The 15,288-nt window shown below is 38.7% G+C and overlaps 1 protein-coding gene across 1 annotated transcript; it reads left to right on the top strand.

Moving 5' to 3' along the window:
• Positions 1–9,640: 9,640 nt before the first annotated feature.
• On the top strand, positions 9,641–15,035 carry HTR1B (5-hydroxytryptamine receptor 1B). The gene has a single exon (XM_012549171.2). The coding sequence runs from the start codon at positions 10,787–10,789 to the stop codon at positions 11,954–11,956; it is 1,170 nt and encodes a 389-aa protein (XP_012404625.1). The 5' UTR covers positions 9,641–10,786; the 3' UTR covers positions 11,957–15,035.
• Positions 15,036–15,288: the final 253 nt, after the last annotated feature.

The raw sequence follows: 15,288 nt of genomic DNA on the forward strand, positions 1-15,288 counted from the left end.
GAAATACAAACAAATGGATGACACTTGAATTAAAAGATAAAAGCAAAGACCATTTGTGGAAGGTGGGATTTTTGATAAGACTCAAAAGAAATCCAGACAATCTAGGAAGCAGAAACAAGGAAGGGGGACATTCCATGAATTGGGGAGAATCAATGATAATGCCCAGAATCAGGAAGCTGTAATGTCTTGTTAAATGAATAGCAAGGGAGTCATTGTCATTGAATCTCAGAGTACTAGGGTTAGGATATAAGATGTAAGAAGATTGGGGAAGAAAGGAGTTGATTACTAAAGTTGCTTTTTTGTGGCAAAGGATTTATATTTGATCCTGAAGATGACAAGGAGCCATTGGTATTAACTGAGCAGGCTGTTGCAGTAATCCAAGCATGAGAAAATGAAGTCCTACATTCAAATAGTGGCAATATCAGAAGAGAGGACTCTGTATTTGAGAGATGTTATTATCTTAAAAATAAACAGGCTTTTAACAACAAATTAGATATGATGATGGGAGGGATGGTGAGGAATCAAGGATGATACATAGATGGTGAGTTTGGGTGACTGGGAAGATGGTGGTACCTTCCATTAGTAAAAGGGAAATTAGAGGGCAGGTTCACTTTTGGATGTGTTGAATTTAATATATCTATAGTATATCCAGATAGTTGGAGATACAATACTAGAAATCAACCAAGATGTTAGAGATGGATGAGTAGCTATAAAATTCACTATGATAGAGATAATAATTGAATACAATGGAGAAAACTGAGAAGATAAGCAAGCTCAGGGAAAGGTAGGGGAAGAGTGAAGAAAAGGAGAAATTAGGTATAATGCCCACTTATGCATATATATGTAAAAGTCTTCTTAAGTTTTATCCAAAATAAAGTGGGTGATCTTGAATGAATTATTTAACTTTTCTAAGCCTCAGTTTCTCTTCTGTAAAAATAAATGGGTGTGTTATGTATCTATATGGAGGTTTTAGTGGATTAGATATTCTCCATAGTGTTCCTTATGGTTCTACAGAATTTCCATCCTGAATGTTCCTAATGGGAACAATTGAGGAAATGCATTATTATACAGAAGGTGTCAATAGCACCACAGGCATGGAAGGAAATATAACTATCACACTTTCTTCCATCCAATAGAAGACAATAAAATAAATAAAATGTATAGTATATCTTTTATCTTAGAAAAGGGATTCAAGTGCTCTAAATTCTTAAAAATTGAAATTTTCAGTTTGAGAAAGGGAACAAAGCAAGTACTAAAAATGATCATTTCTAATCTGCTAAGAAGACCAGGCAGCAGATGTCTGCCATCACTAATGGGAAGTGTAGAACATGATAATGGAGAAAGATCTGTTTTAAATGAAAATAACAAACAAATGCAACTGTGTTCTATGGCTTTATTTTCCAATCTGAGCGTGAGTTATAAAGTGAGGGTGCAATTAGCATTGCATGGCACATACAAATAGAAGGAAACATTTTTCCAGAAACCAATTTAAATATCTAGAGCAATTAAATATGCATAATTCTGCAGGTCCCAATTCTGTTCCTGATGATCAGGTACTTAGTTGAACATTGAAATATGAGTTTAGGGGAAAAAAAACAGTGAAAGATTTTTATGGTCATCATTTTCTTCTGATATATTTTCTGCTGATCATTATTTTATGAACTCCTGGAATGTTTTAGTCCAGGACAAGGGTGCAATGTAAATATAAAATGTTGAATTCTATTTCATTGTTTGCATCCCATTGCAAGGCACCATCTGCAATCTGTGATGGCAAAACAGAGAAAGGCAGAAATTGCCTTCAAATTGTCATGAGCATGCCCTTATTCAGAGATTGGTGCTCATTTGGATTTTGCAAGTAGTTTCCAAAAGCAATATAGTTTTGCCATCTGTAGCATCAGTTAATTACCAGAAAGAAGTCCTGTTTAAATAGTGCTAACTCCTATCAATTTCTCTACCAAATCCAGCCTCTCAGTAATCCTGAATACTCATGCTTTTAACTTTATATTTTAACTAAGTTTAAAGACTCTATAAAAAATAAAAAATACCAATGCTTCTGATTCTTTTCTTTTTTCCATAGCATTATACTTAAGGATTCTCTGAGAAACATGATTCCCTAGCACAGAGAAGGAGATTTTTTCTAAGATCTTACTAGTTGGTGATCTTTTCTGGACTGAAATATCTTCAGTCTAATGTATTTATCTCCACCATTGACTTATAGTTCCCATATTCTCTAAGGATCTGAGAAACATAAAGGTATTATAAGTAGTTATTTATATAGTGTTTTAAGATTTTAAAGTATTATCTCATTATGCTATCACAAAAATCCCAGGAGGGAAGGAAAATTGTTGTCATTAACATCATTTTACACATGAAAAGTGGGCAGCTAAGGCTGTGCAGTGGATAAAGCATTAGGCCTGCAGTTAGTAAGACTGATCTTTGTGAGTTCAAATACAACTTCAAACTTTTAGTAGTTGTGTGATACTGGACAAGTGACTTAACCCTGTTTATAAAAGAAAGAAACTGAGGTTCAGAAGAAAAGCCCATAATCATTTATAGAGTGTCAACAGTGGAATACATAGAATGTTAATTCCCATTCTTATATCTTAGGAGCAAATTCTGAAGAAAAAACCTTTAAGTTTCAGTCCATAACTTTTATTCTTTGTATTTAACTATTCTGTATGTGCTAACCTTATCTTTATACATATACCTTATTTATACTTATATATACATTAGAATATAAGCTCTTTGAAGTCAGGTATATAATATTTTTGCCTTTTTTTATATCCCCAGTGCTTAATACCATGCCCCATACAGAGTAAATCCTTAGATGATTACTTATTGATTGACTGATTATCTTTCCAGAGGCAGTTTAACTTTTTCAAGACCCTTGAGAGTAGTAAAGCTGAAGCACTATAAGCTCCTCAAGGAATGGATTTTTATTAGTCGTTTGGTTTTTCAAATAGTTAATGTCTTAGCTATGTGACCACCAGAATTTTTTTCTTTTTTAAATATTTTGAACATAAATCATTTTAAGATCTTCACTCATCATAGATTATCTTGACTCTTGAAATAGGTTAGTTTGTACATAGTTGAACTTTTCCTTGATATTACTAGTGCTACAAATAAATTGCTAAATCAGTGCTAATCAGTTGCTATAATATGCAGTTATTTGCCTCTGAACTAAATATATTGTTCCAGAGTACTGTGCTTTTGAGTTCCTGAATATAATTTTGATTCTCTTTTTTTTTTTGTCAGTCTCTTAATGCTATCATTTTGTGTGCTTGTAAACCTTTCCCACTTTGAATTCACTTCTCTTCACTCTTTCTGGTTTTGAAAGTCACATACACAAAGTCATGAGTAATTTATATAAAGGACAAGTAAATAAGCTCTGAGTGAAGATCTAAGGAGATATCTTACCAATGAACTACATGAACTTTTGTGGATCAACTTGTTAACATCTAATTTGGTTATTCCTTTTTATTTGTTTTCACCAAAGATTGGCACAATTATGGTCACTGACTAGAAAATTCTGGAGGGGGTAACATTGTACTACATATTTATATAATAATGAGTAGAATCACGAAAAGTTGGTGAGCAGGAAAAGTGATGGATTTGTAGTGAAGAAACTTGAATTATAATACTACCTCTCTCACTTGCTAACTATATGCCCTTGAGAAAATTGTTTAATATTTATGGATCTAATTTCCTCATCTATAAAATAGGGTTATATATACACATACACACATATATGTATATATGCATACATATATGCATGTATATTCACATGTATGTGTGTAAGGGTTACTTAGACATATAATTTGATTTAAACTTTGAGAGAAGGCACCAGCATTAAGAAGAATCAGGAAGGGTTTCTTGCAGAAAGTGGACACAAGGAAGTTAAGTAACCTGACACATGACAGATATTTTGGTATTTCAATATTTTCCTTGTACTACTCCAATCGTCTTCTTTATTAGTATTGAAATGATCCTCCAATTTATACTTTTAGAAATGGTAACCAAATCTTCTCCCCATCCCCCCTTTTTCCTGTGAAGGTCATCAACTCGTATCAAAGAAGAGCTACATTTTTAAATGACCAATTTAATTTTACTGCTTAAAGTTTTATTTTGAGCACATGAAAACTGTATAAAATGTTCAAATCATATAATTTAAAATTAATATTATATATCTTGTAATTCAATAAATATTTTGAAATAAATTTTAATTATATGACATGCTCAAATAAGAGGGAATGGATAGAGAAGAAAACTGGCATTAGGAAGAAACAAAAAGAGAGGGAGGAAAAAATAGAGTAAGAGAAGAAAAACTGAAATGGAAAGAAAAGGAGAAACTGAGAATGAAAGAAAATTGTCACAGAGAAGGTGGGAATCTTATGAGCAGATATAAAAGAAGAGAGGGAGGAAGAAGGAAAGTGGGAGGGAGGGGAAGGAAGGAAGGAAGGAAGGAAGGAAGGAAGGAAGGAAGGAAGGAAGGAAGGAGGAAGAAGGAAAGAAGGAAGAAAATAGGAAGAAAAATAGAGAGGGGGAAGAGAGAGGAGGGAGGGAGAGGGACAGGGTGGAAGGGAGGGAAAGAGAGTTTGAAGAAAAAAGACATGAAGTTGTGAAGGAGTTAAGAAAGGTTGAGGTAAAGAAAAAGATGTATTTAGTAGATTCTAAGGTATGCTGGATAAAATTGTTCTAGTCACACTTTGCTGGTCAACTGTGCATAGGGTTCCAGAGTACTGTGACTTTTAATCACTGCCTTTTTTGGAATGATGATTAATTGATAACTCAGTAAGAGCTTGAAAAGTGATCTTTGCCATTATTTCTTCAGAAGATCCATTCTGAACAATACAATCTTCCAACAGAAAGGAAATTATTTCTGGGTTCCAGTGGCATTGCTCAATATTGGCTAAATCACATCCTGTCAGAAAACAAATCCAGCAGAGCACTGGATCTGCATTTTAACTCTGGAGCAAAGGCATTGAGTAGATTGGTGTCTTTGACAAAATCACATTTTTATGGCTTGGTTTTTCATCTGTAAAATGGGGATAGTAATACTTTACCTGCCACATAGTTTTGTTGGGAAAACACTGCTGTGCCAAAGTGAAATAATTTTATAAATGAAATATTATTATGATTATCATTATTCCTTAAAATATCTGATTTATGTTAATGGAATTATTAAGTTAGTAGTCAAAATTGGTGCTAATAAATAATTATTAATAGAAGTAATGCAAATGGAAACATTGGAGCTAATTAGCATTCTATGTAAATTTTGAATGTCATAATTTGATATAGGTTTGCATTTTGTATTTTACTACATTTCTCCTTTATCAACTCATTGAAATCCTGGAAGCACTGAAGACTTTGCAATTTCAAGCATAGTTCCAATTAATATCGCAAACAATAAAAACAGTTTTACCCTCTAATACCTTTGGGAGATATGTAACCAATTGTGTGGGCTAAGATATTTAATTCTATATACAACTAATTGGATATTATGTGCTATTACATCTAGCTTTATGGTAATGTTAGTGAATATTCTGGGCATAATCTTGAACAGGCACTTTAATTACAGTAATAGAAGCAATACAAGTTACCGATGTCTATTTCTAAGAACAGAACTAAACTACTATCATTATTGTGACAGCCTTTGCTAGAGATAAGATATAGAGAGTAACCTGATTACTATTACTGTTTTCTTGGGCCAGCAGTCAAATTTCTCCCAGAACTTTTCCTGCTGTGAGCAGAAGAAACACTCAATTTCTGCAGTTGGTAGATTTTCTGGCTTTTCATTTCAATTTACAGTGTTTATCAAATGCAAATTCTATCATTCTTTGACTAAGAAGTAATATTTAAATTATTTCTAAATTAGCTTTCCACCTCTAGTTAATTATAACTGACATTTAGTTTCTTCTTTTTTATACTTTCCTTTTTCCTTTCTCCTTCCCCATCTCCACTTCAGTTTCATTTAGTGAAGACAACCAAATCTTTCTTGGAAATACCTTATTTTCTGTATCAATGTACATGATAGAGTTTTCCTTTCAATCATAAAAAGTTCGTTCCTAATCCAGGACATTAACATAAGCACTAACTAATGTTTGCAGTGGACAAGGAATTGTTATGATATATGGGATATATATTTCCTAGAAAGCCAGTGCAGGATAGTGGATAGAAAGTTGACCTGAGAATCAAAAAAGAACTGTGTTCAAGCCTTGCTTCTTATACTTAATGGTAGGGTGAATCTGGACAATTCAGTACCCTACACAGACTGCTCTAATGCTGCAGAAGTTGTCCATTTCCTTTGATAAATAGAATTTCTCATATGGATTTTCCTAATAGGATGAAATCACAGACAAAGAATTTCCCAGTATATCTAAAGTTAATAATTACTAGTATTACCTGGTGACCAACCTACATTCCTTCACCTGGAAGTATAATATACCAAGATTATGCATTATCCTATCAAAAATAGAATTCCACGTTCCGTAGCCTGGACTGTCATTGACTGAGAACCACAAAGATGTTTAAGAAGTACATAAAGAACTCTATTCAGCGTCTTACTATGCAGTTCAAGACTGTCCTTTATATGCTCATGGAATCACATTCCTTCAGTTCTTGAAAAAGACTGGCAACTAGCACTAGTAGACCTTTATTTCTAAAGTCCCTTGGCTCTGGTCTCTGCTAAATTTCAGGGTTGTTGGTCACCAAGGCTGCAAGCCGCTAATTTACAGACATCTGAAGGGCGCTGATGATTTTGAGGAATTTGCACTCACCAAAAGGAACAGCTCGCGAGACAGACTGAGCAGCTTGCAAAAGTCAGGTGGTCTCTAGCGCCTTGGGGATTTCTACTGTCAGAAAGCCAGTGATGGGGCGTCTTCCTCTATCTCCCTTTCCGCCCCTGAATTCCCAGAGGGGACTGGAATCCTCTAGCTTTGAAATAGGGGCTATCAAGCTATATAAATACACAGTTTCTCCTACAGATTCTCCTAAACTCCTTTCTCTTTACTAGAAAAGACAAGAGAAGGTTCCGCAGACAGCTTCTAAGGCAAGATCTGAATTTGACTAAGAGCAGGAAAAAGAAGGAATTGAGCCAGAAGGCTCAAAGCGGCGAATACCTTGGGATCAGAGCATGGACTCCTCTGTAAGTCTCTACTGCTTCCTCCTTCACTAAATCAGCCAGTTCTTGAATTTCGTTCTCTCACCCCACTGGGAAGATCTTGGAAAAAAAAGAACTCATTACAGCCCTATTTCTATGTCCCTCAGCAGATGCTTCCTTCAGCTGCCCAGAGAGAAGTTTTGGAGTGTCCAATTTCAGCCTCAGGATCGGGCTCTTAACAGGGCGCATCCCTCCCATGACAGGGTTGCTTTTCCTGGAATACCTGATACCTTGGCGACCTGAGATCCGAGAATGCTATCACACATTATAGGGTTTATTGTTCTGTGGTCAAACACGGATATTATTTGGTCAGATAATTAAAAGGGAGTTTGGCTAGCTCTTTACCAGCTCTTCTCTGCCAGATTCACTGTTCCTCCCAACTTGGACCCACTTGTTGAATTCAGGGCTCACTAGCTCCTTGCAAACTTTAAGGAAAGAAATAGCCAAATGAGTCGAGTGTGATAGTAACTGAAGAGCAGTTAGTCTAAGAATGTACATAGGTAAACTATATCTATTGAAAGTAAATGCAGCTGGAACAAAATGCATATTACAGTATGGCATATATTATAATTCTAAGATAAAGATGGTAAGCATGCATATGTATCTATATCAAGAGAGATTTATGAGATACATATTGAGTCTATGCATGCACATTTATAGTGCAGTTGCATTTTTAATTTTTTTAACTATTAAAATAAGGAACTGATTGTATATTTCCATGAAATGTGATTCTCCAATGAACTCTGGGAAAACCTAATGTGTTACTTCTGTAGTATGTGTGTGTGTGTGTGTGTGTGTGTGAGAGAGAGAGAGAGAGAGAGAGAGAGAGAGAAAGAAAGAAAGAGACAGCATATTAAATACAACCCACAAAAAGAGGGTAGAGCCAATTGTCCAGATCATACATAATCCTCTCACTGTTTTCTGAATAGTGTGGCACGGAGAGAAGTTACTCCCGAGACATTTCCGGAAAGATAAAGCTTGTCAGAACACAACAATGGAAGCTGAATCCAGTCAACACATCATCCAAACATTGATGGTCCTTCCTTTTTTGTGCCCCCTTGCTTTTTAGGAGAACTGACCTCAGAGAGTTCGGCAGGAGTCCGAAATTAACCAAGGTAAAGCTACCACCCCAGGGATTCCCAACAAATTTTGTCCTTTCAGAATTTGCCTACAGCTAGCTGAGCAAACCTGCAGTTGTTTGTGGCGAGCTACTGTTTTCTGATTTTGCCCCCAAATCAGCAAAAATTAACCAAACGGGCATACATAGTGAGTAGCAGGTAAATGCTAGGTGTTTTGGGGTGAGAGATTGGGTGGTGGGAGTGAGGGAGGAGAAAGGTCTTGTTTCACAGTGAGTAGAGGGAATGATGATCTGGTGACCCTTTTTCTATTACCTTTGTATCCCCCTTCAATAAATATACATAGCCTTGACATGTCCTCCAAATGATTTAAACAGCTTGTACTTTCTTTAGGTGGTAGTTTAATGTCTTATTCTAAGCCAGTGTCCTTGATAGTAGATCTTAAATTTTTAAGTCTAATTACACTTATGTCAACTCCTTCTCTCACACCTCTCTGCCTTCAGTCCAACCCAAGCACTCAGTAAATGCTTTGATTAAGTAAATAAGATGTTAAAGATGAAGAAGCTGCTATTGATACAAGCTATGCTTATTCATGCAAATTGATTCATTGTTAAGTATCCTTTATCTTAACTCTAACCTGAGTTAGAAAGTATCCTTGTGACCATGCACAGTTTTAAAATATCCTAAAAGAAACACTGAGGAAACTTGAAATAGAAAGAAACGTTCATTTAATTACAGGAATGGTTGACCTTGTTTAATAAATACTAATTTTGTTTTATTGTTAAATGAGGCTTTGTGTATGAATGAAGGGCGCACATTATTATTATGTAAGATCCAATTGGGGAGAAAGAATCTTTATTGAACAAACAGTTGTGCATGACTTAATCGTATCTATACATCCAATTAAATGTGTTGACTTAATTAGGAAATTTGATATATTTAATTTAATTCTCCGGTCATCCCTCCACTCTCTCTCTACTTGCCTCTTTGCCATCCCTGTTCCCACCGTTTGTCTCCCATCTAGGGTGGGGCTGCAGGGTTGGGAGGTACACCGCAGCTTGGGGTGGGCTACGCATTTGCTCCTAAAAGGATTTAGGAATACCTAGGCAAAGTGTTCAGAGAAAATCGGGGCTTGGGTGGGAGAAGGGGAAAGGAGTAAAGAGGGAGCGCCTTTCTCGACTTGTATAGTTAGCGTTGTGAAGGGCATTAAGTCTAAAAGAGGCCAGAAAATATTAAGGGGTGGGGAGGGGTGCCTGCATTAAAACCAGGAATGCTGCAGTTACATCCCGGGTTAGGATATAAGGCTCTAGGTGGAAGTGGGTGGGGAATGAATTTTGATCGGCTTTAGGACCTTGCGGAAGCCTCCTGGGGAGACTAGAGAGGGAGGAAGAGCAGAAAAAAGGGAGGGAGCTGGAGGCGGGGACCCTGAGTCCGCACTCTGGCGGGCGGCGGCAGCAGGAGTTGCCAGGCTAGGGCTTGGGCTGGCTAGCGCAGGACTCTATATAAAGAGGGCGGACAACGCTGTTGTTCACACACTATTCTCTCTTCACTTGCTCCTGCAGGCACCTGCATCAGCACAAGCACCAACACCGCCACCCCAGATCGCCCTGACCCGGCGAGAGGACTGGTGGGATGGCACGGAGTAGTGCCCGCAGGGCGGAGTCCACCCCAAAGCAGGATCCCGGGCCCCGGCCCCGGCCCCCTTTACCTTCTACCAACTGCAGTTTCTCTGCGGGGCAAGTGGTTCCAGTCGCGGGCACAAGAAGAGAAATCTAGAAGGAAGTGTAGAGGTACTGGGGCAAGGATGGGAGAACCAACTCGGGCAACCACCCTCTAGGGCATACCCCACCCACCTCCAAAGACAGCTGTGCCCTAGTCTCGGGACACCTCCTCTAGGATTTCTGGATCTAACGTTCAAGACCGAAAAAGCCAGACGGGACCGACGGGCGGATGCCGTCTTCACCTTCTTTCTCAGTCTCTGTGAGTTGAAACTCTAGTGACTGGAGTGAGGAGTGCCTTGGGGCGTTTGGATTAAGAAACACTTCTTGAGGGGAAAAAGAAGGAGGGAAAAGGAACAGAAAACAAGCAGACCAAACACAAACCGCGCCCGAAGCGCACGCTCAGAGGATTTGGGAGCGAAGTATAAGTACGCCTTCTCTAATAAGATTGGAGACTCCAAGGCTGCCTGCTAGAAATGCCAAGGGCTGGAGGCTTATTGCCTGTGTCTCTGTGATTGAGCACCAGACTCAACCTTATCCAAAGGTTGGTGATCCGAGGTATGGGGACGCGCTCTACTTGGCTGGGCTGCCTGCCGCACCCGTGACCTCTTTCGGGCTCCCGCAGCTGCGGGTATCAGGGCTGTCCCAGAGCACAGGAACTCCTGGACACGATTGGCTGTCGGGGAGAGCTCATTTATTCCTCCCCTCAACAAAATACCTCGCGGACCCAACCTCCCTACTTAAGTCTCCACCCTCTGGGCTAGCGTGCTGTTTAGTCAGTCTGTGATTTGGACCTGCGCGCCACCTGCTCTGGAGAAAGGGTGAGGGGCGCAATGGAACAGCCTAGCCATCAGTGCTCCCCGCCGGCCTCCGGCTCCCTGACCTCCCCACCTATTGATAATCAATCTACCTTCCCGAATCCTAACTGCAGTTCTCCAGATCTGGAGCCATATCAGGACTCGATTGCACTCCCTTGGAAGGTGCTCCTGGCCACGTTACTTGCACTCATCACCTTGGCCACCACCCTCTCCAATGCTTTTGTGATCATCACCGTCTCCCGGACTCGGAAGCTGCACACTCCTGCCAACTACCTGATCGCTTCCCTGGCAGTGACTGACTTGCTTGTATCTATCCTGGTGATGCCCATCAGCACTATGTACACGGTCACCGGTAGGTGGACGCTGGGCCAGGTTGTCTGCGATTTCTGGCTGTCCTCGGACATTACCTGTTGCACAGCTTCTATCCTGCATCTCTGTGTCATTGCTCTGGACCGCTACTGGGCCATTACAGACGCCGTGGAGTATTCGGCTAAAAGAACTCCCAAGCGAGCAGCGAGCATGATTGTCATGGTATGGGTCTTCTCCGTGTCCATATCCTTGCCTCCGCTCTTCTGGCGCCAGGCCAAGGCTGAGGAGGTGGCGGATTGCTCAGTGAACACAGACCATATCCTCTACACTGTCTACTCTACTGTAGGCGCCTTCTACTTTCCCACTCTGCTACTAATTGCCCTCTATGGCCGCATCTACGTGGAAGCTCGTTCTCGGATTTTGAAACAGACACCCAGCAGAACTGGCAAACGTCTGACTCGTGCCCAATTGATCACCGATTCCCCGGGGTCCTCTTCCTCTGCCACCTCCATTAATTCTCGAGTCCCCGAAGGATCCAGTGAATCGGGGTCCCCAGTGTACGTGAACCAAGTCAAGGTAAAGGTCTCTGATGCCCTCCTGGAAAAGAAGAAGCTCATGGCCGCTAGGGAGCGAAAAGCCACCAAAACGCTTGGGATTATTTTAGGAGCCTTCATAGTCTGTTGGCTGCCTTTCTTTATCATCTCCCTGGCATTGCCTATCTGCGATGACGCCTGCTGGTTCCACCTGGCCATCTTTGACTTCTTTACTTGGCTAGGCTATCTCAACTCCCTAATTAACCCCATCATCTATACCATGTCCAATGAGGACTTCAAACAAGCTTTTCATAAACTGTTACGGTTCAGGCGCACTAGCTGAATCTTGAGGTGGTAGAGCGTTCACCAAGGCACCTCTGGGGAACGTGCTTGTCTAGTGTCTGATTCCACAGGTAAGGTGGACTCTTCTTATGCTGGTGTTGTCTCAGAGAGAGGCTCTCCTGGGACAGAGAAAGCAGTGCTGAGAAACCAGTAGAGTCCAGAGGGGGCTCTGGAAGGAGAGAACCGTGCATAGAAAGTGTAGAGCAAGAAGAATCGTATCTGCTCCCCCACTCCCAGCTCCCCAAACTTCCTGCCTTGCTATCGACACTGCTACTTTCCTGCGCCCTTGAGGCTATATATATATATATATTTTTTTTTTTTTTAAATGGGAGATACCCATTTAAGACCTTTGTATGGAGTATGTCTGTCTATAGTCTCCGGTACTTGGAAACCTGCCGAACTCCTATCTCCTACCTGCAGGCAGTGCTTATAATAGTTTATCCTCCTGTACTAGTAAGGGGAGGAAAGCTTGAAAGCACTCCTCTTTATTACTCCAGTCCGATGAAACTGGCCAGTGTTTACTTCTTCAACTCTCTCTTTTAAGTATTTAAACACAGTGAGTGCTGCGTATGGATTTAGTTTCCTGGACCTTAATTTTGTCTCTGATGGAGAAGAAAGCTTGAAGAGTTAAACTGCGCTGCGGAATTCTGCTGTGAACAATCCCTATTGTTTTCCTTATACTTGAAACTAGCTGGGGGATGGGCAGACTTGACCGGAGGATTGACCTCCTTGAGTGTTTGTTTTTTTTGCAAATTGTAATTGTCTATACCTGTTTAGTGATTGTCCAGCCACATGTAACAAAGCAAACTAAGTATTATGTGTGCTCGTGCCAAAGTCTGCAAACTGCTTTAGTTTTATTCCTAATTCATGTACCTGTCACTTTACATATTTAAATTCCGGGTAAATGGAGAGTATAATGGGTGACTCAGCCCAAATTGCTGCTATATTACTAATGAATGCAATTGTTTAGTGTTAGATAAATCCTTCCTTCACCTGTTAAACTAGACAGCTGTCTTTGTCTTTACTCTCTCGCCCAATTCTGTGAAACCGACTTGGCGGAAGAGAGATCAAATAGCAACAACTCCTATTGGTTAAGGAGTGGGGGGAGGGATAAAGGGAGGGGAAATATATAACCTTGACTTGTACAAAATTCTTTAAATGCATGAAATAGTTATTTGCACAAACATTTTTTTCATCTGAGGTTCCCTTGTGAACAAGCCTATCAAGTCACCAAGGGGACTAGTCCCCCAGGTACAGAAATACTTGATATGGAGTAGGAGCCCTAACATCAATGTTACTATTGAATATTTACTTCCTCTTTTATATTTTGAATTAGCAAAAACTAAGATTGTTAGAAAAGGACACCTGAGATAAGTGGAGGAAAAAATGAAAGCAAAGATAGAAATACTTTGTTTTTATTTAGGACCATTCAAGACAAAGCCCTTCATGTAATTTTTGGAGGGTGAAAAATGTTACTCTGCAAAGACATTATTGGGTAGAGTAAATTATATTTATAAGAATTTTAAAGCAGTACTCTGAAAAATCTGATTCTGGCTATGATACCTCAGCCATAACAATTGGGATATTCTAAAGTTAAAAATCTTTACAAACTCTGTTTTAGTAGTTTGATTGTGGTCTCAGTTTAGCTGTGAAAAATCCATTTTTTCCCCCTAGATATGGCCTCAAATTGAAGAAGGGAAAATCCATACTCTCAGAAAATAAAAGACTTATAAGAGAATCCATCTATGTAGAAACAAAAACCCTACTGAGCCCATCAGTTGCTGTTAGGTAATATCTATATTTTCTGCAAGTTTTTAAAAAGGGCTTCCTTACTGCTTGAAACTCAGGCAAAGGATATATTTGAACTAAATTATCAAAACACACTCCCTACCTTTCTACTTCACTATCTTTCACTGAAGTAATAACTCTTATCATTACAATATTAAGATTGTTATGTATTCTCAGAACACATACAAAGGAAAAGTAACTAGTGTTGACATTTTGTCACTGAAGCTGTATTATAATCTTCAAGGCATTAAAAAAAATAAGTCTTATCAGGCTTCTCAAGTACATTTACTTTAGGGTTTCTCCCATGGAGAAATCAAATTTGGGTTGTTCATAGGGCTTAATCATTTGTGTTGATGTTATTAATCTATTTGTATTTGTATATGCCATTGTAAATGCAATTGTGCTTCTGTTGGACAGTTAAAGCCAAATTGTAGCAGCCAGAGAAAAACTGTACATTCACACATGTGTTGGTGACTCCCACACAGGGAATGATCATGGCTGTATCTAAATACTGTCAGAACATATGGTCAGTTTAGTCAGAGCTGGTTGATTGCCATCATGTAGAAAGGACAACTAAAGAACTGATTATTTGACTGAATTGACTGGACATTTAAGTATTGTGGGATAAGTGAGTGTATACCAAAATTGTAGTAATAATAATTCTCACCTCATCAGTCTATATTGCACTTGATTATGCAAAATGTATTGTCGTGTAATCAGTGGGGTCTATAATTAAGACTTTTAAACCCCTTTCATTTACTACTTCCTGTAGGTCAGCCATGTGCTTGTATAATAGTTCAGTCCATAATAGTCACATTTAAAAAATGAAAAAGAGAAGAAAAATATGACAACATCATGGCTCATTAGCCAAATTATAATGAACATATTTGTTGGATGTTGTAAGAAACTTTGTCCACATTGGTATTGAATTGTATACTTATCTACATGACTATATTAATATGTAAGTATCCAAGATTCTTATACTGTCTTGTGTTTTCAGATATTTAAAAATTTGCTGTTTCTCCCCAGAATAGCCAAAATGAACCCAAAAAATGGCTGTTGAATTGGATAGACTTTAAAATGAAATAAAAATCTCTAACTTTTTTGTATTTCTTCTCTGTTGTCTTTAAACAAAAGACAGTTAAGAGATCTCTAACTGAATAGTAGCAACCCAGGACATTGCATTTGATGGAGTTGCTGTAATTGCATTACATTTGGCATCCCTCCTTTCAATTGTAATTGGAAATGGAATTTAGAAAAATGAAATAAAAATTTACTGTGTTCTAAGAAAATATTTGCTAATGACTGTATTATTAACTGCAAGACTTTTTCAGTATTGTACTCTGGAGTTTATTGAGACACCAGAAAAAGATATAAAAATAATTATTTTAAGCCACACTCATCAGGAAGGAATTTAACATAAACATTCAATCTTCTTTCTTCTGATATTCTTAAGCATTTTTATGAATATTTTCTTGGTAAATTTAGTTAATCCAGTTAAATTATACAGTGGATTCTTGAAAAAAGAATATACTATGGTTGCAA

The sequence above is a fragment of the Sarcophilus harrisii genome, chromosome 4 (genome assembly GCF_902635505.1).
Source record: "Sarcophilus harrisii chromosome 4, mSarHar1.11, whole genome shotgun sequence".
In the NCBI taxonomy this organism is placed as follows: Eukaryota; Metazoa; Chordata; class Mammalia; order Dasyuromorphia; family Dasyuridae; genus Sarcophilus; species Sarcophilus harrisii.

What these genes read in the sequence shown, in the direction of transcription:
- HTR1B (XM_012549171.2), top strand. Translation starts at nt 10,787, where the DNA reads ATGGAACAGCCTAGCCATCAGTGCTCCCCGCCGGCCTCCGGCTCCCTG.